Source organism: Phaenicophaeus curvirostris, chromosome 26 (assembly GCF_032191515.1).
Source record: "Phaenicophaeus curvirostris isolate KB17595 chromosome 26, BPBGC_Pcur_1.0, whole genome shotgun sequence".
Classification (NCBI taxonomy): Eukaryota; Metazoa; Chordata; class Aves; order Cuculiformes; family Cuculidae; genus Phaenicophaeus; species Phaenicophaeus curvirostris.
In genome coordinates this window covers 6,416,574-6,439,848 of record NC_091417.1, presented here as the reverse complement: position 1 = coordinate 6,439,848, position 23,275 = coordinate 6,416,574, and the positions used below count along the sequence as shown (strand labels likewise).

At 62.8% G+C, this 23,275-nt stretch overlaps 2 protein-coding genes across 3 annotated transcripts in view; one reads left to right on the top strand and one right to left on the bottom strand.

Annotated features, from left to right (window-relative positions):
• Window positions 1-23,275, bottom strand: part of GPATCH8 (G-patch domain containing 8) — a 152,358-nt gene that overhangs the window by 68,914 nt on the left and 60,169 nt on the right. The window lies entirely within an intron of this gene.
• FZD2 (frizzled class receptor 2) lies at window positions 11,944-14,292 on the top strand. The gene has a single exon (XM_069877134.1). The coding sequence runs from the start codon at window positions 12,471-12,473 to the stop codon at window positions 14,142-14,144; it is 1,674 nt and encodes a 557-aa protein (XP_069733235.1). The 5' UTR covers window positions 11,944-12,470; the 3' UTR covers window positions 14,145-14,292.

Sequence of the window (23,275 nt, the reverse complement as noted above, 5' to 3'; positions counted from 1 at the left end):
ACCAGATCATTGAGTCCAACCATTCCTATCAAACACTAAACCATGTCCCTCAGCACCTCATCCACCCATCCCTTAAACCCCTCCAGGGAAGGGGACTCAACCGCCTCCCTGGGCAGCCTATTCCAGTGCCCAATGACCCTTTCTGTGAAAATTTTTTTCCTAATGTCCAGCCCAAACCTCCCCTGGCGGAGCTTGAGGCCATTCCCTCTTGTCCTGTCCCCTGTCACTTGGGAGAAGAGGCCAGCACCTTCCTCTCCACAACCTCCTTTCAGGTAGTTGTAGAGAGCAATGAGGTCTCCCCTCAGCCTCCTCTTCTCCAGGCTAAACACCCCCAGCTCTCTCAGCCGTTCCTCATAAGGCCTGTTCTCCAGCCCCTTTCCCAGCTTTGTTGCTCTTCTCTGGACTCGCTCCAGAGCCTCAACATACTTCTTGTGGTGAGGGGCCACAAGATATTCACCAGGATGCGCCTCCATGCGCGTGGCCAAACCAGTTGAAGTGAACGCCTGTGGTGACAAGCCCTGTGCAGCGGGGCTGTGGATCAGATGCAGAGAGGCTGAAGTGGTTGTGCTTTTTGCTGGGTGGTGGAGCTCATAACAAAGCTGACTTAATCTCTTATTGCAGTGTACCAGGCTGGACTCCACTGCCCAAACTCCCTCATGCATCTCTCTCCTGCAAGGAGTGATGCTGCTCTCATCCCGCTGCTCTCATCCCACAGAGCCCTGCAGACACCTCCCCTAATCCTGGCTCTATCCAGGAGCTGTTGGCCCTGTATGCTCAGGAGGACCTCATGGCCAGGAGCTGCGACCACTTCATCGCAGGGTGGCTGTGAGAGCTTTCGCTGGGCAAGAACATGCTCAGATTTGCTCCTCATCGCTCTAAGAAGGTACTGTTGATGCTGTGCCTCTCTGTGCTTTACTGTGTTCCACACAAACACTGCAGCACCAGGATTCACACATGTGGTTCCACCTGCCTGGGTGAGGAGCAGCTGCTACTCCAGCGCTGCCAGCCTCTGCCTGTCCGCCACAGATCTTACTCTGTCTTCCTGCTGTTGGCTCCTCCAGCTGGAGTTGTTTAGCCTGGAGAAAAGAGGCTGAGAAGAGACCTTGTCACTGTCTACAACTGCTTGAAAAGCGGTTGTAGCAAGGTGGATGTTGATCTCTTCTCCCAAGCGATAGGATGAGAGTAAATGGCCTCAAGTTGCATCAGGGTAGGTTTAGACTGGACATTGAGAAAAATTTCTTCACCAAAAGGGTTCCAGGCCCTGGCAGAGAACCTGAGCCAGGTCCTGGCCAGGGAGGTGGTGGAGTCTACATCCCTGGAGGGGTTCAAAAGCCAGGTAGATGAGGTGCTCAGAGATGTTTCAGTAGTGGACAGGTACGGTTGGGCTTGATCTCAAAGGTCTTTTCCAACCTAGTGATTCTATGATTCCTTGTGCCCGAGGACTGCCCGGCAGCTCAGTCCCAGGGAGAGTGGAGAAGTGGAGGCACGGAGGGGAGCAGCCTCTCCTTCCAGGAGTCACCACTGCGTTCTCAGAAGGGGCTGCCCCCGCGTTGTCCTCCCAAAGCACCCAGGAGCCAGGAGCCCTGCTCAAGGAGCCCGGCCACTCCGTGTTGGAGCAGCCCCACGGGTGGCTCGGTTGAAGGCACATAGGTACCCTGCCCGAGGGTCCTGGGTGGGCACCCTGGGCCCTGCTCAGCACTAGGGCTGCGCCTGTGAGATGGAACTCCTGGTCTGCCTGGCAGGCAGTGGGACCCACACCCTGAGACCCCCACCTGCACCCCAGGAAACCCGCCAGCACCCCAGGACCCCAACATACACCATGGGACTCACACCCTCGGAGAACACCCTGAGAACCATACTCCAGGACTCACACCCACACCCTGGACTCCCACCAGCACCCTGAGACCACACTCCGGGACCCACACCCACGGGAACCCTGACCCACAACCTGGGACCCCCACCCACACTCTGGGACCCCCACCTACACCACGGCCCCCCTGCCCACACCCTGGGACCCCCATCCACTGGGGGGGCTCAGCCAGCTGTGTTCTTGCAGGGGGATGAAGCCATTTGGAGCCGGCAGGGAAGCCCCAGGCAGGGAGCCGGGATGCCCAGCACCCCTCGGGGAAGCTGGCAGCTCGCCCAGTGGGACCTGGGTGTCCTGGGGGCCCCTTCCCAGCATGATCCCCCACCCCGCTGCACACCCAAAGCCAGTGCTCGTCATTAGTGGGTGGGGGGCACCCAGCCCTGCCCGCTCCGGCTTTGGGGTGGGGGCGATGTGAGCTGGGGAGGATGCAGCACCCCCAAAGCCAGGTGCCCTCCTCGGCTTGCCTGAGGCTCCTTGCCCCCTGCCTCAGTTTCCCTCGGTGCTGAGCAGAGCCTGACCGGGGCAGCGGGGCTGGGGCAGGGGCTGAGCCCGCTTTGGGGAAGGCTGGGGGGTCTGTGCCGCAGGGAGCAGTGTCCCAAACGCTGGGGACCCCAGAGTGCACGCATGTGAGTGCAGATGTGTGTGTGAGCAAGGGGAGGTCGGGGACTTGGTGGGAAGGAGGCCCCTTTCTGCGGGCCAGGGAGACGGAGGCCAGCGGCCGCCTGGGCCCCACTTCTCCTGTAAAGCAGCTTTGTGCGGGGGCTGCGGCCCCCAGCCCTGCTGCTGGAGGAGGAGGAGGGAGCCAGTGGGGGCCCAGAAGGAACAGCCCCCGTTCAGCTTCTTCCCACACTGAGGGCACGTGCTGGGACGAGTGCTGCTGGGGGACAGAACTGCCCTGCTCTGCCAGCTGGACACAGGGTCAGCTCCGTGTCCCCTTTGGGCACAGGGACAGCTCAGTGTCCCTTTGGGCACAGCTCCGTGTCCCCTTTGGGCACAGGGACAGCTCAGCGTCCCCTTGGGCACAGCTCCGTGTCCCCTTTGGGCACAGGGACAGCTCAGTGTCCCCTTGGGCACAGCTCTGTGTCCCCTTTGGGCACAGGGACAGCTCAGTGTCCCCTTGGGCACAGCTCTGTGTCTCCGTGGGGTGTGAGGACAGCTCAGCATCTTTGCTGGGCACAACTTCACACCACCATCTGGTACAGGGACCGTTCAGTGCCAGCCTTGGGCACAGGGATCAGTCCATGCTGCTGTTGGGTGTGAGGACAGCTCTATGTCCCCATCAGGCACAACTCTGTATTCCTTTTGGGGACAGGGGTGGCTCTATGTCCCCTTCAGGCGCAGGAGTTGCTCAGTGTCCCTACAGGGACAGCTCAATGTCCCCATTGGTCACAACTCTGCATTCCCTTTTGACACAGGGGTATCTCAGTGTCCCTGTCAGGCATGGGACAGTTCTGTGTCCCCATCGGGCACAGCTCAGTGCTCTCTTTGGGCACAGGGGTGACTCAGTGTCCCTGTTGGGCATGGGGACAGCTCAGTGTCCCCATCAGGCACAGCTCTATGCCCCTTTGGGCACAGGGTTGGCTCAGTGTCCCTATGGGGACAGCTCAGTGTCCCCAGAGGGCTGGGGCAGCTCGAGTGGCTCTGAGACACCGTGGGGGCAGGAACGGGCCTCCTGCCCCACTGCAGCCCTACCAACCCTACCGGGGAGTCTGGGTGCTGCTGGGGGACAGACGGGCACCCTGGGGACACTGAGGGCCACCCTGCACCTGTGGCAGGAGCCCCCCTGCATCCCCACACCCAGCCCTGACACGGGGTGGGTATAAATAGCAGGCAGCTCTGTCACCTCCTGTCACATGCCGGGTGCTGGCAGGGACCCCGCCATCAGCTGGGGACACAGCTGTCCCTGTTCCCAGGGCAGAGGGACTGCTGTGGGGGCACCCCCACCGCAGGGGCCATCAAACCCTGCCCCATACACCAGGGACAGCCTGGGGGGGGGGCACACGGGGGTCCTGGCCACCTGCGTGGGACATCGCAGACCCCAACCCAGCATGGGGCTCTGGGACAGAGCCGAGATGGCCAGACCCCTCCTACCCCCAGGGACCCTCCCTGGGGACAAATGGGACAAATCAGAGCAAAAGGGAAACTCCTGGACTCTTGGGGTGCTGGTGGGGTTGCAGAGTCCCCTGCCCCGCCGCCCCCTGTCTGCTTCCATGGGCAAAAATTGTCACCACTCACACTGCAGTCCCGGGGTGGCTCTAAAAATACCACGTCCTCCGTCCTCTGGACAGGGACAGCTGAGGGACAGGATCAGCAGATGCCTGGGGGACCCATGGAGGGGGCTGGGATGGGGAGCGGTGCTGCCAGCCCCGCTGTCCCCCTTCCTGTCCCCGTCGCAGCCACAACAGTCCCTGTCACCCCCTACGCTCTGGTTTGGGGACCCCCCCAGCATCCCGCCCCCCTGGGCCTGGCCTGCTGCCCCCATCTCCTACCAGGATGCAGCAAGATGGTAGCCAAGGGCAGCAAGATGGTAGCCAATGGTAGCAAGACGGTAGCCAGGGGCACCGTGACTGTCCGTGCCTGGTTTTTGCCCAGCGGCTGCCGGCATGGAGTCTGGCCCGGCGTGCTGCGGCGGTTGTGCCTCTCGCTGCCCCCAGCCCTCCCCGAAGCCCCTAATCCATCTCTCGCAGCAGGAGATGCCTAAGCTGCCTTTTCATGCCGGCCTCTGCGCGCGCGAGCTCGCCGTGCTTTCAATGCCGGGTGCTGGCAGGAGATGTGTTGGACAAGCTGAAGGGAACCCTCCCCTGCCAGGAAGGTCAAGGTGTGCTTAAGCCAGCTTCCTGCCTCGCACCGGCCCGGCCAGCACGGGCCAGCGTCCTGCCAGCCCCGCTCGGCTGGGTTTGTCCCCCATCGGCACTGGGATGAGGTTTGGGAGCCACCGTGGCATCAGGGTTTCATAGAATCATAGAATCACTTAGTTGGAAAAGACCTTTGAGTTCGTTGAGTCCAACAGTACCTGCCCACCGCTGATCCATCCCTGCACACCTCGTCTGCCCAGCTTTTGAACCCCTCCAGGGATGGAGGCTCCACCACCTCGCTGGGCAGCCTCTGCCAGTGCTTGAGAACCCTTTTGCTGAATAAATTGCTTCTGATGTCCATCTAAACCTGCCCTGCGTTCCGACTGGACATCAGGGGTGGCCGGGTAGCCGGACCCTCATCTTGGGGGGGGTTGCACCCCTGGCTCCTCCAGCCACTCTCAAGGTTGCCCACATGCCCGTGGGTCGCAGCCCAGCACCCTCTGGGCTTGGGCTGAACCGCAGTGCCCGGTGCCAGTCGGCACCTCCTGGGCACCCGCTGCAGCCGCGCTGGCACTGCCCGGTGCTGGGCACCCCACGGCTCGCCCCACAGGCATCCTGAGCCTCGGCTCACCCCACAGCTCACCCCGTGGGCACCCTGGGGCTCAGCTCACCCCACAGCTCGCCCCATGGGCACCCCAGGGCTCAGCTCACCCCACAGCTCATCCCACGGGCTCCCTGGGGCTCAGCTCACCCCACAGCTCACCCCATAGGCACCCCGGGGTTCAGCTCACCCCACAGCTCACCCCACAGACACCCTGGGGCTCGCCCCACAGCTCACCCGGTCAGTGCTGCTCTCAGACTGCTCCCACCCTAAGGGCCTATTGCAGACCTTCAGACCAGTTTAGACCAGCACAAACCAGGCCTGAGAACAGCAGGCACTGGTTCCTACCCTCCTTAACCAACAGCAGAGTGTGCATGCAACACAGCTGGGCACAGGCATGCAAACCCACCCCAGGAATGCTCACACAAGCCCCCCTAATGCTGTCACCCCCACCCCTGGTGGCTCCCCAGCCCCACTGCCCTGTCCCCTTGCTTGCCTCTCTTGCGTGTGCTGCGTGTGCATGGACACGCCTGTGTGTGCATGTGTCTGTGTGCACATGTGTGTGTGTGTGCGCACGTGCCCGCTCACACACAGGGGGTGCGAGGTCCCCCCGGTGCCCACGCCAGGGCCCCACGTCCCTCTCTGTTCCCTTGGTGACAGACCCCTGTTCTCGCTGGCACCCTCAGCCTGCCACCAGCCAGGGCTTTTGTGGCTGCTTTTAATTAGAGGCTTTTAAATGTGGAACAAAGCCGGGGGCAGGGGCTTGGGGGGGGCCTTCCTCTGAGCTCCCGGGGGACCCCCGGGGGTCCCCGTCCTGCCTGGCATCATCTGGCGCAGCCGCTGCTTCCCCCGATTTCTGTTTCACCCTTCTCCATGCCCAGCCCCAAGGGATGGGGGCGGTGGGAGCTGGCACTGCCAGAGCCCCCCCAAAATATCAACCTCCTGAGCGGTACTGGCCACCAGAACAAGTGTGGGGTGCAAGGAGGGAGTGTGGGGTGCACAGAGGGGTTGGGGGTGCAAGGAGGGAGCAGGGGGTGCAAAGAGGGGGTTGGGGGTGCAAGATGGGGCTGTGTGTGACGTGCAGGGTCGGTGCCAGCTCGGTGCCAGCCCCCTGGGTGTGTGCTGGGGCTCCTGGCCGTGGGGAGGGGGCTCGGCGGGCGGCCAGGGCTGGGGTGGTGAGCACCCCTGAGGGCACTACTGGGGGCCCAAGGCCAGGACCTGGAGGGGTTCCAGCTGTGTCCCCCATCTCTGGTGCCCCTGGGTGCAGGGCCCGCCAACCCCCTGGCACCCTAAGGCGCTGTCGAGTCCTGCAGAGGGGGGCTGCGTGGGGACCATGCCCCTTCTAGCAGGGCCACCAGAGCCACCAGCCTCTCCGGAGGTGGCAGCACCCTTGGGCCACCCCTTGGCAGGTGGCGACCTGGGGACCCCAGGGTGCTGGGGGCAGAGGACTGCGTGCCCACCAGCATCCCCCAGTGCTGTACTGGGACAAAGTGGGAGCAGAGCAGTGGGGGATCAGGGCTCCTGATCCATCCCCAAGCATCTCAGGGGTGCTGAGGTTGTCCCAGCGATGCCCAGCCTGGCCCGCTGGCAGCACCCACCCTCCCCTGCTGGGTGCCAGCATGGGTCCCTGTCCCCACATGGTCTCCTCTGCCCAAGACACTAACCCAGTCCCACACTGGGAAGATTTTGGGGAGGGGGCAGGACCCTCTCCTACCCAAGAGGGCCCTGGCAGGGGACCAGGCTGGGAGCCTGGGGACAGGGATGAATGACACCAAAGGGTCTCAGCCACCTCTGTGTCCCTGTGAGTGGACACCCCTGAGCAGGTGGGACCCTAGGTGTCCTCCGACGCCCCCATCCAACCCAGGGGTCCCTCCCAGGGCTAGCTGGCACGTCTGCTCCAGGTTTTCCCCTCCCCACGAGGGCTCAGCAGGATATAGGTCCCCATCCCTGCATGTCCCCGATGCCCAGAGGTCTTGGAGCCACCATGTCCTGAGCCACCAGCACCCCACAGCACCCAGGGGATGGGGACACCTTGCCACACACTCTGGAAGTGACATCTCCCGGAAAGAAGCCAAGATCCAAAGCTTTATGAAGCCGAGATCCACGTGGCCGTGCAGGCACTGCACCCTCACCCTCACCATCCCCAGCTGGTGGGGCTGGGGTGAAGGTCACCAAGACAGAGGACACAGGAGTCACATAAGCCATTCCCTGCACCCACACAACCGAGTGGAACTGCGGCCAGAGGAGCTGCCCTGTGGAAACCAGGAATGGGACAGGAGGCAGCCCCTCACCAGGATGTGGCCTCAGCTCCAGCCATCACAGCCCCTTTGCCAGCAGCCTCCCCAGTGGGGACCACACTGGGCGCCCACCAAGTGTTGGCCATGCTGAGCCAAGGCACCTTCCATGGCACATGGTGACCATGGCCTTGGGTGTGTCCCCACTGGCAGCACCCCTGGGTGCCCCAGCCTCGATACGGTTGGTCACCCATCCGCTGGCGCTCATCCCATCCAAGGGCCACCATCCCAACACCAAGAGCAACAGGGACCCATCCTGACACTTCACTGGAGCCAGGAACCCCAAAATCCTGCCAAGCATTGGCCGAGTGAAGCCACATGGCGACCATGGACTTGGCTCAGTCCCCAAGGGCAGCACCCCTGGATGCCCCAGCTGGGGTGTGGGTGGTCACCCATCCACTGTCACTCATCCCTCCGAAGGGCCACCATTCCAGTCCCAAGAGCCATGGGGATCCATTCCAACCCCTTCTCCAGAGCGGGAAGCTCCACAATCATAGAATCATAGAATAGTTTGGGTTGGAAGGGACCTTAAAGATCAACCACCTCCAACCCTCCTGCCATGGGCAGGGACACCTCCCACTGGATCAGGCTGCCCAAGGTCCGTCCAACCTGGCCCTGAACACCTCCAGGGATGGGGCAGCCACCACTGCTCTGAGCACCCTGGACTAGGGCCTCCCCACCCTCATGGTGAAGAAATTCCTCCTTAAATCTAGTCTAAATCTGCCCCTCTCCACTTCATACCCATTGCTCCCTGTCCTATCACTACAAGCCTTTGTAAGCAGTCCCTCCCCAGCTTTCTCATAGGCCCTTCAGATACTGGAAGGTGGCTGCAAAGCGCTGGCTGTGCTGCCTTCCACACCACATGGTGGTGGTGGGTTTGGGTGGTCCCCAATCCTTGGGTGCCCCAGCCAGGGTATGGGTGAGCACCCATCCCACCTAAGGGCCACCATCCCAGCCTCAAGAGCCATGAGGATCCCTCTCTTCCATCCCAGCTCCTGCAGGAAGCCCCAAAATCCTGCCAAGCATCAGCTGTGCCAAGCTGAACCGCCTTCTGCGGCACATGGTGTCACAGGTTTGGTGCCAACCCCACTGGCAGCACCCCTGGTTGCCCCATCTGGGTTGCAGGTGGTCACCCATCCCCTAACACCCATCCCGCCCAAGGGCCACCTTCCCAGCCTCATCCAGAGCCGTAGGGATCCATTCTGACCCCTTCACCAGCACAGGGAGCCCCAAAATCCCAACAAGCATTGGCCATGCTGAGCCGAGCCACCTTCCACACCACATGGTGGTGATGGGCTTGGCGTGGTCCCCAACGGCAGCATCCTTGGGTGCTCCAGCCAGGGGGTGGCCGAGCTTCCATTCCCCCCAGCGGATACCATTCCAGCCTCAAGAGCCGTGGGGTCCCCATCTTCCATCCCAACTCCTGCTCTGGAGCAGGGAGCCCCAAGGTTGTGTTGGCCGTGCTGAGCCGAGCCGCCTTCTGTGCCACGTGGCGGTGGTGATGGGCTCGGTGCGATCCCCACAGCAGCACCCCTGGGCGCCCCATCTGGGTCACCCATCCCACCCAAGGGCCACCTTCCCAGCCTCGTCCGGAGCCGCGGGGAACCCTCCCGACCCCCTCTCTGGAGCGGGGAGCCCCAACATCCCACCAAGCGTTGGCGGGGGCGCCGAGCCGCTTTCCGTGGCACGTGGTGACCTGACGCCGTCCCCGCTGCCGGCACCCCCGGGCGCCCCAGCCGGGAGCTGTCGCTCTCCCGGCCCCCGGCCCCCACCGCTCGCCGCCGGCGGCTCGGCCGGTGCCCCCCGTGTCCCCCGTGTCCCCCGTGTCCCCCCGCCCCTCCCCCTCGGCCATGGTTTCAATTACGCTCTCAAAGGCTTGGGGCCCTCTTTTCACGCAGCCGGGGCTTCTCCCAGCTCACAACAAAAGCTTGAGTTACAGGAAAGGGAGAGAAAGCGAGGGGGGCGAGAGGGGGAGCGGCTGCCACCGCCGAGCCCCCCGGGATGGGGACAGGGGGGTCCCCAGTGCCCCCCACCCTTCCTCAGGGAGCCCCGTCCTGCGGGGAGAGCGGGGCTCGGAGGGTCCGGGGGCTGGCAAAGAGCTCTGGTGCGTCCCAGTGCCCCCAGTGTGTCCCACTCTCCCCCCACAGTGTGTCCCAGTGCCCCCAGTGTGTCCCAGCCTCCCCAGTGTGTCCCAGTCCCCCCAGTGTGTCCCACATCCCCTCCAGCAAGTCTCAGTGCCCCCAGTGTGTTCCAGTCCCCCCACTGTGTCCCACATCCTCCCCAGTGAGTCCCAGCGCCCCCAGTGTGTCCCAGTCCCCCCACGAATGTGTCTCACATGCCCTCCAGTGAGTCCCAGTGCCCCCAGTGTGTCCCAGTCCCCCCACTGTGTCCCACATGCCCTCCAGTGAGTCCCAGCTCCCCCAGTGTGTCCCGGTGCTCCCCAGTGTGTCCTCAATCCCCTCAGCATGCCCCACATCCTTCCCAGCGCGTCCCAGTCCTCCCAGTATGTCCTTGTGCCCCCTACAACGTGTCCCAGTCTTCCCTTTGTGTCCCCGTCCCCCGCAGTGCATCCCAGTCCCCTCCAGTCTATCCTGGTCTGTCCCCCCCATGTGTTCCAGTCCCCCGCTGTGTCCCTGTTACACCCCCTCTTGTGTCCCGCGTCCCCTTTGGCGTGTCCCACGTCTCCCCCAGCGTGTTCCCACCCCAGTTTGTCCTGATCCCCCCCCCAGTGTGTCCTGGTCCCCTCCAATATCTCCCAGTCCCCCCCTCCACTTTGTCTATGTCCCCCCCCAATATATCCCAGTCCCCCCAGTATGTCCCAGCCCCACTCCAGCGTGTCCCAGCCCCACTCCAGTGTGTTCTGGTCCCCCCAGCGTGTCCCAGTGCCTCTGCAATGTGTCCTGATCCCTGCTGGCATCTCCCAGGCCCCCCATATGTCCTGGTCCCCCTCAATATGTCCTGATGCCCCCCCAGTGTGTCCCATTGTCCCCCCACTGTGTCCTGCTCCTCTCGTATGTCCCGGTCTCCCCCAGTTTGCCCCAGTCCCCGTCAATATGTCCCAGTGTCCCCCCCCAGTCTGTCCCGGTCCCCTCCCAAGTGTGTCCCAGTGCCCCCCAGTGTGTTCCAGTCCCCTTGATATGTCCTGTTGTGCTCCCAGTGTGTCCCAGTCCCCTCCACTGTGTCCCAGTGACCCCAGTGTGTTCTGCATCCCCTCCAGTGTCCCCTGGCCCCCACTTTTGGGGTGCCCCTCACCACGGTTGGGGTGGGTCCATGGTGGGGGGCAGGATGCAGGGTGTCCTCTGCCCCCCAGCCCCCTGGCTCGTCTGGGGCTGTTGGGGACACCCCGGGATGTGCAGTGGCCGTGTGGGGCCACGGGGGGGATGGCTCTGGGTGACACTGGGGGGTGCTGGGACCCAGGTGGGTGCTGGGGGGACACGGCAGGGGACATGGGGTGCAGGGGACAGGGGGTGTGGGGACACAGAGGGGGCAGGGGGCACAGGGTGGGCACAGGGGACACAGGGGTAGGGGGAGCAAGGGAAATGGGAGGGACACGAGAGGGAAGTGGACCCGGAGGGACGCAGGGGACACGAGGGGACATAAGGGGGGCAGGGGACACAGTGCGGGGGGCAGGGGACGGGGGGGGCAGGGGACACGGGGAGGAGGGGGGAGCAGGGGACAGAGGGGACGCAGGAGACACGAGGGGACACAAGGGGGGCAGGGGACACAGGGGGGGGCAGGGGACACAGTGGGGGGGGCAGGGGACAGAGGGGGACGCCGGGGGCACCGGGGGGGAGGGGGGCGGGGGACAGAGGGGACGCAGGGGACACGAGGGGGGCGAGGGACACGGCGGGGACGCTCTTCGCGGTGTCCCCGTCCCGACCCCACGCGCGGAGACAAAGTTTTGGGGGGGGTGGGTTCCCCGGGACCCCGCGGGGGGGCGGGGGGGGGGGCGCGGGGGGCGGGGCCGGGAGGGGGCGGGGCCTCGGTTCGAACGCGATTGGCGGCGAAGGGGCGGGGCCGGGGCGGGGGGCGGGGCCTTGAGGGGGCGGGGCCTGCGCGGGGAGGGCCGCGATTGGCGGGGCGGGGGCGGGGGGCGGGGCCTGCGCGGAGGGGGCGGGGCCGGAGGGGGCGGGGCCTCCGCGGGGTCCGGCCGCGATTGGCGGGGCGCGGGGGGGCGGCGCGGGGGGGGCTCCCGCCCTCGGGGGCCGCGGCGCTGCCCCGCACAAAGGCGGCGGGAGCGTCCGGTGCGGCCGCTCCGCTGCCCCGGCACCCCCGCACCCCCCCGGCCCCGCCCCCTCCCCCCCCCCGCCCCCGCCCGCCGCTCCGGGACCGGCGGGACAGCGGGGACAGCGCCGGGACAGCCCGGACCGGGCACCGGGAGCCGTCCGGGAGGGACCCGAGCGCGGCCGGACACCGCGAGTCGCCCAGGCAGCACCGGGCACCGACTCTCCAGGCACCGGGAGTCATCCGAGCGGCATCGGGCACGGCAAATCCGGTCACCGGGAGCCGTCCGGGCAGATCTCATCCCCGGGAGCCGTCCCGGCAGCACCGGGCACAGCATAGCCGGTCACCGGGACCGTCCGGGCAGCACCGGGCACAGCGGAGCCGGTCACCGGGACCGTGTGGGCAGATCTGATCCCCGGGAGCCGTCCCGGGAGCACCGGGCACAGCGGATCCGGTCACCGGGACCATCCAGGTAGCACCGGGCACAGCAGAGCCGGTCACCGGGACTGTCCGGGCAGCACCGGGCACAGCGGATCTGGTCACTGGGACCGTCCGGGTAGCACCGGGCACAGGGGGTCCAGTCACCAGGACCGTCCGGGCAGCACCGGGCACAGCGGATCTGGCCGGGAGGAGCGGCCGTCCGGCTGGGCACCGGGCACGGTAACTCGGGGGCGGCAGCGGGCGGCACCATGGCCCCCCCCGGGGCGCTGCCCGCCCTGGCCTGGCTGCTGCTGGGGCTGAGCGTGCCGGGGCCGAGCCGGAGCCAGCTGCACGGCGAGAAGGGCATCTCCATCCCCGACCACGGCTTCTGCCAGCCCATCTCCATCCCGCTCTGCACCGACATCGCCTACAACCAGACCATCATGCCCAACCTGCTGGGTCACACCAACCAGGAGGACGCGGGCTTGGAGGTTCATCAGTTCTACCCCTTGGTGAAGGTCCAGTGCTCGCTGGAGCTCAAGTTCTTCCTGTGCTCCATGTACGCCCCGGTGTGCACGGTGCTGGAGCAGGCCATCCCGCCGTGCCGCTCCATCTGCGAGCGGGCGCGCCAGGGCTGCGAAGCCCTCATGAATAAATTTGGGTTCCAATGGCCGGAGCGATTGCGTTGTGAGAACTTCCCCCGGCACGGCGCCGAGCAGATCTGCGTGGGGCAGAACCATTCGGAAGACGGCGGGTCACCGGCACTGCTCACCAGCGCCACGCCGCTGGCCGGCCAGGGCACCCCGGGCGCCCCTCGTTACGCCACCCTCGACCACCCCTTCCACTGCCCCCGGGCGCTGAAGGTCCCCAGCTACCTCAACTACAAGTTCCTGGGCGAGAAGGACTGCGCGGCGCCCTGCGAGCCCAGCCGCCCCGATGGCCACATGTTCTTCAACGAGGATGAGATCCGTTTCGCCCGTATCTGGATCCTCATCTGGTCCGTCTTGTGTTGTGCTTCCACCTTCTTCACCGTCACCACCTACCTGGTGGACATGCAGCGTTTCCGCTACCCTGAGCGACCCATCATCTTCCTCTCGGGGTGCTACACCATGGTGTCGGTGGCCTACATTGCTGGCTTCGTGCTGGAGGAGAGGGTGGTCTGCAACGAGCGTTTCCAGGAGGACGGCTACCGCACAGTGGTACAGGGCACCAAGAAGGAAGGCTGCACCATCCTCTTCATGATGCTCTACTTCTTCAGCATGGCCAGCTCAATCTGGTGGGTCATCCTCTCCCTCACCTGGTTCCTGGCTGCCGGCATGAAGTGGGGCCACGAGGCCATCGAGGCCAACTCCCAGTACTTCCACCTGGCTGCCTGGGCTGTTCCGGCCGTCAAGACCATCACCATCCTGGCCATGGGGCAGATCGACGGGGACCTGCTGAGCGGCGTCTGCTTCGTGGGCCTCAACAACATTGACCCTCTGCGGGGCTTCGTGTTGGCGCCGCTCTTCGTCTACCTCTTCATTGGAACCTCCTTCCTTCTGGCCGGCTTCGTCTCCCTCTTCCGCATCCGCACCATCATGAAACACGGAGGAACCAAAACAGAGAAGCTGGAGAGGTTGATGGTTCGGATCGGGGTCTTCAGCGTCCTCTATACCGTCCCGGCCACCATCGTCATCGCTTGCTATTTCTACGAGCAGGCGTTCCGCGAGCACTGGGAACGCAGCTGGATCAGCCAGAACTGCAAGAGCTTGGCCATCCCCTGCCCGCTCCACTTCACCCCCCGCATGACCCCCGACTTCACCGTCTACATGATCAAGTATCTCATGACTCTCATCGTGGGCATCACCTCCGGCTTTTGGATATGGTCAGGGAAAACCCTGCACTCGTGGAGGAAGTTTTACACGCGGCTCACCAACAGCAAGCAGGGCGAGACGACGGTGTGACCCCCCTGCCCAGCCATTGCCCTTCGGCTTGAATTATTTGGGGGGGGGTTATTATATATTTTTTATTTTTAGATTTATTAACGTCTAAGGGGTGTCTCGCTTTCTCTTTGGATTTTTTTTTTTTTTGTAATTAAACCTGTAAATAGAATTTGTAAATTTAATTATACATTTCTATTTAAAACACAAAAAGAAGTGGGGGGGAAGCAGGGGGGGAAAGAAGGGAAAAGAGGGAAAAAGAAAAGAGGGAGGAAAAAGGAGAGGGAGGAAAAGGAGAGGGGAGAAGAGGGGGGGAAAGAGAGGGGAAGGGGGAGAATAGAGAGGGGGAAGGGGGGAAGAGGAGAAGGGAAAGAGGGGTGAAAGGAGAGGGGAAAAAGGGAGAAAAAAGGAGAGGGGAAAGGGAGAAAAAAAGGAGAGGGGAAAGGGAGAAAAAAAGGAGAGGGGAAAGGGAGAAAAAAGGAGAGGGGAAAGGGAGAAAAAAGGAGAGGGGAAAGGGAGAAAAAAGAAGGGAAAGGGAGAAAAAGGAGAGAGGAAAGGAGAAAAAGAGGGGAAAGAAGGAGAAACAGGAGAGGGAGGAGGAAAAAGGAGAGAGTAAAAAATAAAAAGGGAGGGGAGGAGAAAAAGGAGAGGGAAAAAGGAAAAAGAAGACAAAAAGAGAAAAATGGCAAAATATAAAGGAGAGAAGTGAGAAAAAAGAAGGAGAAAAAATAAAAAAAAAAAAAGAGAAAAGTAGAGGGGAAAAGTAAGGAAGGAAAAAAGCAGAGGGGGAAAAATAAGAGGAAAAAAGAAGAAAAAGGGGCAGAGCCGCGGCGGGTTGGCCTCCCCCTCCCGGGAGCCGCTGGGGCCGCGGGGAGCTCTGCTCCCTCTCCGTTTCCATCCCAGCCCTCTCCAGCCCCTCCGCTCCCGCTCCAGGCCAGCCCCTAAAAAAAAAAAAAAAAAAAAAAAAAAAAAGGTGGAAAAAAAAAAGAAAAAAAACCCCAATATAAAAAAATCCCATTTTTTCTTCCCCCCCTTTTTTTTTCCCCCCTCTCCTCCCTGCCTGTCCCCCCACTCCCGCCTGGCCACGGACTTTTCCTCCCCAATTCCTTTTTAAATATTTCTTTGCAAAACCAAGCGAGCCAAGCGAGCCGCTACCTCCCTCCTGAGGGCTTTTCTTTTTTCATTCCCCAGAAAAAACACCAGGAATTAAATGGGGAGGGGGATCCTCACGGGTCCCCTGCTTCCATCACCCCAGGGGGACGAGCCCAGCTGGAACCGAGCACTTTGCAGGGGCTAAAATATCTGTTTAACTCCTAAAAGAGAGAAATTTTGGGTTTTACATAGGAAATAGTTCACATTTTCTCTAGGATTTGGGGGTTTATGTTGTGCCTGGGCCCCCCCAATCCAGAGTCTATGGGCAGAAAGGGGTCCCGGCTCTGATTCGGCTTCTTGGGGTGCGAGCGATGCTGTTGGAGCTGGCGGAGAGGAAGGAGGGATTAAATCAGCTGGATTGAATTGAAATTCCAAACCCAATACTCTTCCCAAAATGGCCTGGGGAAGCGCTGACCCCACAGCGCCCCAAAAGCAGCCCCCGTGAGACCCCCACTCCTCCTCTCGGTCACTTTGGGAGCCTCAGAGCACAAAGAGGGGGTGGGTTGGGGGGGTTCCCTTCTCCCCATCCAAGCCCTGGGACGATCCCAAAAACTTCCTTCCAATCCCAATTTTCCGGCGTGGGGAAAACGCAGGCGCCGAAAGGGTTAAGGCAGCGCCTCTCCAACACATTTTGGAAGGGAAAAACTCTTTGGATCCGGTTTAATTTTCCAGCGATGACTTGGAAGGAGTGGGGGGGAGAGGGAGGAGAGGCGGGGGGAACGGAGCCAAAGGGTTTTCTTCCCCTCTTCGTGGTTTGGAGAAGGAGTTTGAGGGATGGAGCGGGATGGGGTGGCAGGGACCCCCCCAGCACCCCCCTATGGAATGGGAATTCAACTGGGATTGATTTTATCGCCCCCGTGGAAAAACCACTTGGGATGAACCTTGGCCAAGGGACGAGGGGTCCCCCCTGCACCCAAAAGTGCCACCGCAGGGGGTTCCCCCCTGTCCTGGGGACCCCAGAGCCGTATCCAGCCCTGGCGCTGGGCCCTTTGGCTTCAGGATGCTCCCCCTCGGCTGCTTCTCCTTCTTTCGCTCCCCAAAAAAGCAGCTTCCACCCAACACCACTTTGTTTTCCGGAGCTGAAGCAGGGGAATGTAAACTCTCTCCACCCAGGAATGTGGGAGCTGGAGGATGAGGTTCTTTTAAAGGCTTCGCTGTCCAGGCTTTGCAAACCAGAGCTGGGATCGGGGGCTGCATCCAGCGGGTTCTGTGGGTGCTGGGACCCAAACGGGGGGCTGTCTCTGTCACCCCCTCCCCAGCTCCACAGGCTTCTGCTGTGCCCAGGGGGGTTTGGGTCTGGAGTTGGAGGAGTTGGGTTGGATGCTGCCCTGGCAGTGGCTGTGGAGCTCAGCCCAGGGCCTCTCGGTCTTTTTTTTGGGGGTGGTGGAGGGTTCTGGAGGTTTTTTGGCCTCAGGGCTGTTTGGAAGCAGGGAAGGGATTGGAGGGCGTCTGCAGGCAAAGCTCCGTTCTGTCCTCCACCCTCTGTCCCCTGGTCTGGCAGCCAGAGATGGGTGACCCCGTGTCCTGGAGATGGGTCACCTCAGGTCCCGCTGCCCTTGGTGACAGGACCAGGTCACCCTGGGGACAGGCTACCCCATGTATGGGTCTCCCTGGGGACGGGTCACCTTGGGTCCAGCTGCCCTTGGTGACAGGTCCTGGTCACTCTGGGAATGGGTCACCCCACGTCCGGGTCACCCCACGTCCAGGTCACCCTACGCCCAGGTGATGCTGGTGATAGGTCCAGGGGACAGGTCACCCCAGGTCTGGATCACTCTGAGGATGGGTCACCCCCGTGACAGGTCACCTTGGGGACAGATCGTCTCAAACCTAATGAATCCCAGAGATGGCTCACCCCATGTCCAGGTAACCCTGGGGATGGGTCACCCCAAGGATGGATCTCCCTGGGGATGGGTCATCTTGCATCCAGCTGCCCTTCATGACAGGTCCAGGTCACCCTGGGGATGGGTCACCCCATGTCTGGGTCACCCCACATCCAGGACACCCTGGGGACAGATCACCTCAAATCCAACTAACTCTGTGGATGGGTCACCCCATGTCCCAATAACCCTGGGGAGGGGTCACTGCAGGCCTTGCCAAGCCAGAGAATGGGTCACCCCAGGGACAGGGACCTCCTCACCGCACATGGCTGAGCCCCAACCCTCCCAGCCTGGTGACTCCCATCCTCCTCTTCCTCTCTTCAGCCGAGCGAAGAGGGAGCAAACACCAGTGGCGAGTCCCACCATGTCCCCTGCCAGGCCGTGGTGGGGGTCCTTTGATGTCCCCTAATGAGTCCCACTCTGTTTTCACAGCTGCCCAATGCGGCAGAAGTCAATTAAAGGGCAAACACCCACCCAGAGCCCCCACAACTCATCACACCAGTGTCCAGGGAGGCTCGCGGGGCTCCTGCTGGTGGGGACAGTGACAGGGGGGTCCCCACAAGGAGCAGCCGTGGTCAGGTTGGCCACGGAGTGACGTCACGGGGTTCTGTCTGAGCAAGGGATCAGCCCCGTGGTGAAACCAGTGCAGGGAAGGGGGTGCTGGAGGGAGGAACTGGTCTCACTGGGAGAAGGACGTGTCACGGGATGTCCCCAGCACTGGCTGTCCCAGTGTTCCTGTCACCTAAGCCATGGTCACTCCTGGCCTCTGGCCACCAGCTCTCCTGGCCCCTGGACTGGGGGCTCTCCTGTCCCTCAGGAACCCTGGCCCATGGTCATTCCTGTCCCCTGGCCACTGGATGCCGTGTCTCCAGGACCATGGGCTCCCCGTCCCCTGGCCACCAGCTCTCCTGTCCCCATATCCAAGGGCGATCCTGTCCCGTGGGTGCTCCTGTCCCCATGGCCCTCAGGCTGGCCTATCCCCAGTCCCCCAGGGTCCCCCCTCTGCCCCATGAGGATGTCCCACCAGCCCAGCTCTGGGTGACGCTGCCCTGGGGACAGTGGGGTCCCCGGCAGTGACACAGGGGGTGTCAGAGGCGACGAGGAGCGTGGAGGCCATGAGGGACAGCCCCTGTGACGGGTCTGAGGGCCTCGTTGGGGACACGGCTGGCCGTCCCCAGCTCGTGGCCTGCTCACAGCTTGATATGACTTCGCGAAGCCAGCAGGGACCCAAGGCCAAGGGGACCAGCACCTGCGGGTGACATGGACGGAGGGGGCTCCCTGGGGGCTCCCAGCCCCGTTGTCCGCCCTGGTGCTGGCGCGGATCTGGCTGAGGCCAGCAGAGCCCTGGCCGGACGCCAGCGAGGACAGGCGGCCGCGCGGGCTAAATTGGGCTCCTCGCTGCGCCGCTCTTAAAGGAGACGAAGCTGCCTGAAAGCAGGATGTGACCCCCGGGCTGTTAGAGGTGTCCCCAAGGAGGGTTGGGTTTCCCAAGGCAGATGCAGGATCTCATCTCCATCCCATCACCTTGCCCTGATGATGTGGGATGGGGGATGCCACATCCTCCCCACCACCCTGCCTGGATGAGGTGGGACCCCATCGCTGTGTAGGAGTCCCACCCTGAAAGGTGTGGGAGTGGGGGACGTTGAGCCACTTCTCCATGCCAGCACCCTCCTGGAGAACTTGGGAAGAGTAGATGTGATGCCCAGTCTCATTCCCAGCATCCTTCCTTGAGAACATGGGACATGCAGGTGAGGTACCCCATCTCCATCCCAGCACCCTACCCAGAGACCATGAGATGGATGAACAAGCGGTGGGGGAGCATGGGACACCTCTTCATCCTGATGTACTTCCAGGAGAACATCTCAGCACCTCATTGACCCTTCTGGGTGATGGGGGATGGATGGAAGTGGAATGGGTAGGCAAGGTACCCCATCCCCCTGCTGGTGTTACCTCCTGGAGAACATGGGATGGATGGACACAGATCCCCATCTCCACCCAACACCCCATCCAGGGACTGTGGGATAGGTGGACACAGGGTGGGTGAGCATGGTACCCAATTCACATCCTGGTGTAACCTCCTGGATGGACATGGGATGGAAGGGCACGGGATGGATGGACTGGGGACTGACAGATGCGAGATGGATGGACAAGGGATAGACAAGGGATGGATTTGAGAGGGATGGACACGGCAGGGGTGGAGATGGAAGGGCACAGGATGGACATGGGAGGGATGGACACAGGATGAACACAGGCTGGATGGACAGGGGATGGACATGGAATGGATGGACATGGGATGGATACAGAATGGATGGACGGACATGGATGGACATGGTACAGACATGGAATGGATGGACATGGGATGGATGGACACGGGGTGGACATGGATGGACACAGGATGGACACAGGCTGGATGGATGGGATGGACACAGGATGGACATGGACAGATATGGGATGGACATGGGCTGGATAGGAGATGGACATGGATGGACGGGGATGGACAGGGGTGGACACAGATGGACATGGATGGACACAGGATGGATGGACATGGATGGATACGGGATAGACGGGGGGTGGACATGGATGGACACGGGATGGATGGATATCGATGGACATGGGATGGACATGAACAGACATGGGATGGACATGGGATGGACACAGGGTGGATGGACACGGGGTGGACAGGGGATGGATGGACAGGGGTGGACAGATGATAGATGGACAGGGGTGGACAGGGGGTGGACAGGGGATGGACAGGGGTGGACAGGGGTGGATGGGGGATGAATGGACAGGGGTGGACAGGGGATGGATGGACAGGGGGTGGACATGGATGGACATATGATGGACATGGGATGGACATGAATGGACATGGGTTTGACATGGATGGACAGGGGATGGATGGACATGGATGAACATGGATGGACATGAATGGACATGGGATGGACATGGATAGACACAGGATGGATGGACATGGGGTGGACAGGGGATGGATGGACAGGGGTGGACAGATGATGGACAGGGGTGGACAGATGATGGACAGGGGTGGACAGGGGTGGACGGGGGATGGATGGACAGGGGTGGACAGGAGATGGACAGGGGTGGACGGGGGATGGATGGACAGGGGTGGACAGGGAATGGATGGACAGGGATGGAGAGGGAATGGATGGACAGGGGTGGACAGGGAATGGATGGACAGGAGTGGACGGGGGATGGATGGACAGGGGTGGACAGGGGATGGACAGGGGATGGATGGACAGGGGATGGATGGACAGGGGATGGATGGACAGGAGTGGATAGGGGATGGATGGACAGGGGCGGGCGGGGCTGGCCGGAGGCGGGGGGGCTGCCCCGCGGCTCGGGGGCCCGGGGGGAGGGAGCGGCGGGGGCGGCTCCGGAGGCGGCGGCGCCTCCGAATGCGGGGAATGTTTTTGCAGCTGGAGTCGATTATGGGGGAGCGGGGGGGGGGGGGGGTGGGGGAAGGGAGGAGAGAGGGGAAAGGGGGGAAAGGGAGGGGGGAAAGAGAAGGGGATGGGGGGAAAGGGGGGAAAGAGAGGGGAAAAGAGGGGAAAAGGGGGGGAAGAGAAGGAAAGGGGAGGAAAAAGGGGGAAGGGGGAAAGGGGGAAGAGAGGGGGAAAAACGGAGGAAGGAGGAAGGAGAAGAGGGTGTGAGGGGGAAAAGGGGGGAAAGAAGGGGGAAGAGAGGGAGGAATGAGGGGGGAAGGGGAGGGAAAATGGGGGAAAGGAAGGAAAGAGGGGGGAAGACAGGTGGAGGGGGAAAAGGGGGGAAGGGGGGAAGATGGGGGAGGGGGGAAGGAAGGATGAAAAAGGGGGGAAGGGGGAAAGAGGAGGAAAAGATGGGGAAAAGGGGGGAAGGGAGGGGGAAAGGGGGAACAGGGGGGAAGGAAGGGAGAAAAAAGGGGAACAGAGGGAGGAAGGGGGAAGAGGGGGGAAAAGGGGAGAGAGGGGGGAGAGAAGGGGGAAAGGGGGCAGAATGGGGAGAAAGGAGAGGGGGGAGAGGAGAAAAGAGAGGGGAAAGTGGAGGGGAAGAAGGGAAGGAAGGGGAAGGGGGTGGGGGCAGAGGGGTGTACAGATAGGGGGTAAAGAGGGGGTGCAAAAAGAGGGGCGGTGGGGAAAGGGTGGGGCAAGGGGGCGAGGGGGCAAGGGAGGTGGGAAGTGTGCGAGAGAGAGGTGCAAGGAGCGGGTGGGGGATGCAAAGTGGGGGGGGGGCAAAGGGAGGTGCAAGGAAGGCAGAGGTGGAGGAAGGAGGGATGGGGTGTAAGGCTTGCAAAGGGGTGTGAGGAGGGCCTGGGGGTGCAAAGGGGGCTGGGAGTGCAAGGGGGTGGGGGGGTGCAAGGGGGTGGGGGGTGCAAGGGAGCGGGGAGATGGGCAGAAGGGAAGGTGGGAGGCACACAGAGGGGGGTTTGTGTGCAGGAAGGAGCAAAGAGGGAGTGGAGGCAAGGGGGGCTGCAGGGTGCACGCGTGTGCATGGGGTGTGCGTGTGTTCGTGGCATGCCCAGACGCACACCCTCACTTGCACACTTGCTCACAAGCACGTGGCCGCAGTGTGTGTGTCCCCTCCTTGCACACGTGTGGGTCTGTGCGGGGAGCTCAGGGAGCACGGGGAGCTCCAGGCACCCCAAGCACACGCGTGGCCACCCCATGTGCAATGTGCTCACACCCTGCTGCAGTTACTCTGCATCCCCACCCTGCACCCCCCTGCACCTCGGCATTGCCCCCTGCACCCCTGCTGCACCCTCCCCCTGTACAGCCACACTGCACCCCTGCACTGCACCGCTGCTGCACCCACACACTGCACAGCCACGCTGAACCCCTGCTGCACCCTGCACTGCATCCTCACTGCACCCGGCACCCCTGCACTGCATCCCCACTGCACCCAGCACCCCTGCACTGCATTCTCACTGCATCCAGCACCCTTACTGTTCGTCCCTCACGCTGCACTCCCACGCTGCACAGTTGCCTGCCCCCACAGCATGGTGCACGCGTGCTTCTCTGCACCCTGCACACATGCAAATGCAAACACACGTGTGCAAACACACACACACGTATGCACGTGCGCACACTCAGGCTGTGCAGGGAGGAAAAATAAAGGGTGAAAGGAAAGAGGGATGGAGGGATCATGGAATCACATCATAGAGTCACAAGACGCTTTTGAGTTGGAAAGGCCAATCCAGTTCCCCTCCTACCATGGGCAGGGACACCTCCCTCTGGATCAGGGGCTCCAAGCCCCATCCAACCTGGCCTTGAACCCCTCCAGGAGTGGGGCAGCCACCCCTGCTCTGGGCAGCCTGTTCCCAGTTGGATGGAGGAAGGCGAAGGGATGGAGGCAGGAGGGCTGGCGGGCGGCCGTCAGTCGGGCTGCTGGGAGGCTGGACAGACGGATGCCGGTAGTCAGGCCCCGGCACTGGCTCTGGACGTTCTTCCCAGCTCCTCGCTGGGCAGCGGCTGTGCTGGAGCAAGGACATGTGGCATCCCCGCTGGGGGGACGTGTGTCACCCCCGCTGGCGGGGTCCCCAGGCCAGCCCAGGGCCGCTGACCTTCGTGTTCACTCTGGTCCCTACTGATGTGCAGCTCAGGCTGGATGCTCTCGGTAAGCGAAGCCACGCTTGGCGCAGGGGGCTGTCCCTGCCCTGTCTGGGGACCAGAGGAGCCGCCGCCGAGGGGATCACGGGTCACCCCACGGCGCTGCCCAGCTTGGCCTCAAAAATCCATCTGCCATCACCCATCCCGAGGCCAGAGCGAGAGGAACCCCGGGGTGGGGGGGGAACACAGGACCCTCAGGTGCCCCACATCCCGCACCTGCCCCCCCAGCGGGACCCCCGGTCCGAACGGGACCCACGATCCGCACCCCCCACACCCCCGGCCGGGACCCCCGAGCCCCGCGCTCCCATCACGGTGGCCACGCCCCCTCCCCGGACCACGCCCCATACCCAGACCACGCCCCCTATTCAGGCCACGCCCCCAACAGGCCACGCCCCCGGCTCAAACGACGCCTCGGGCTCTCCTAGGCCCCGCCCCCGCCCCTCAATCGAAGCCCCGCCCACCCGCGAGCGCTCGCGCTGATTTGGCCACGCCCCCTCCGCTCCCCGCCCACCCAATTGCAATGACCACG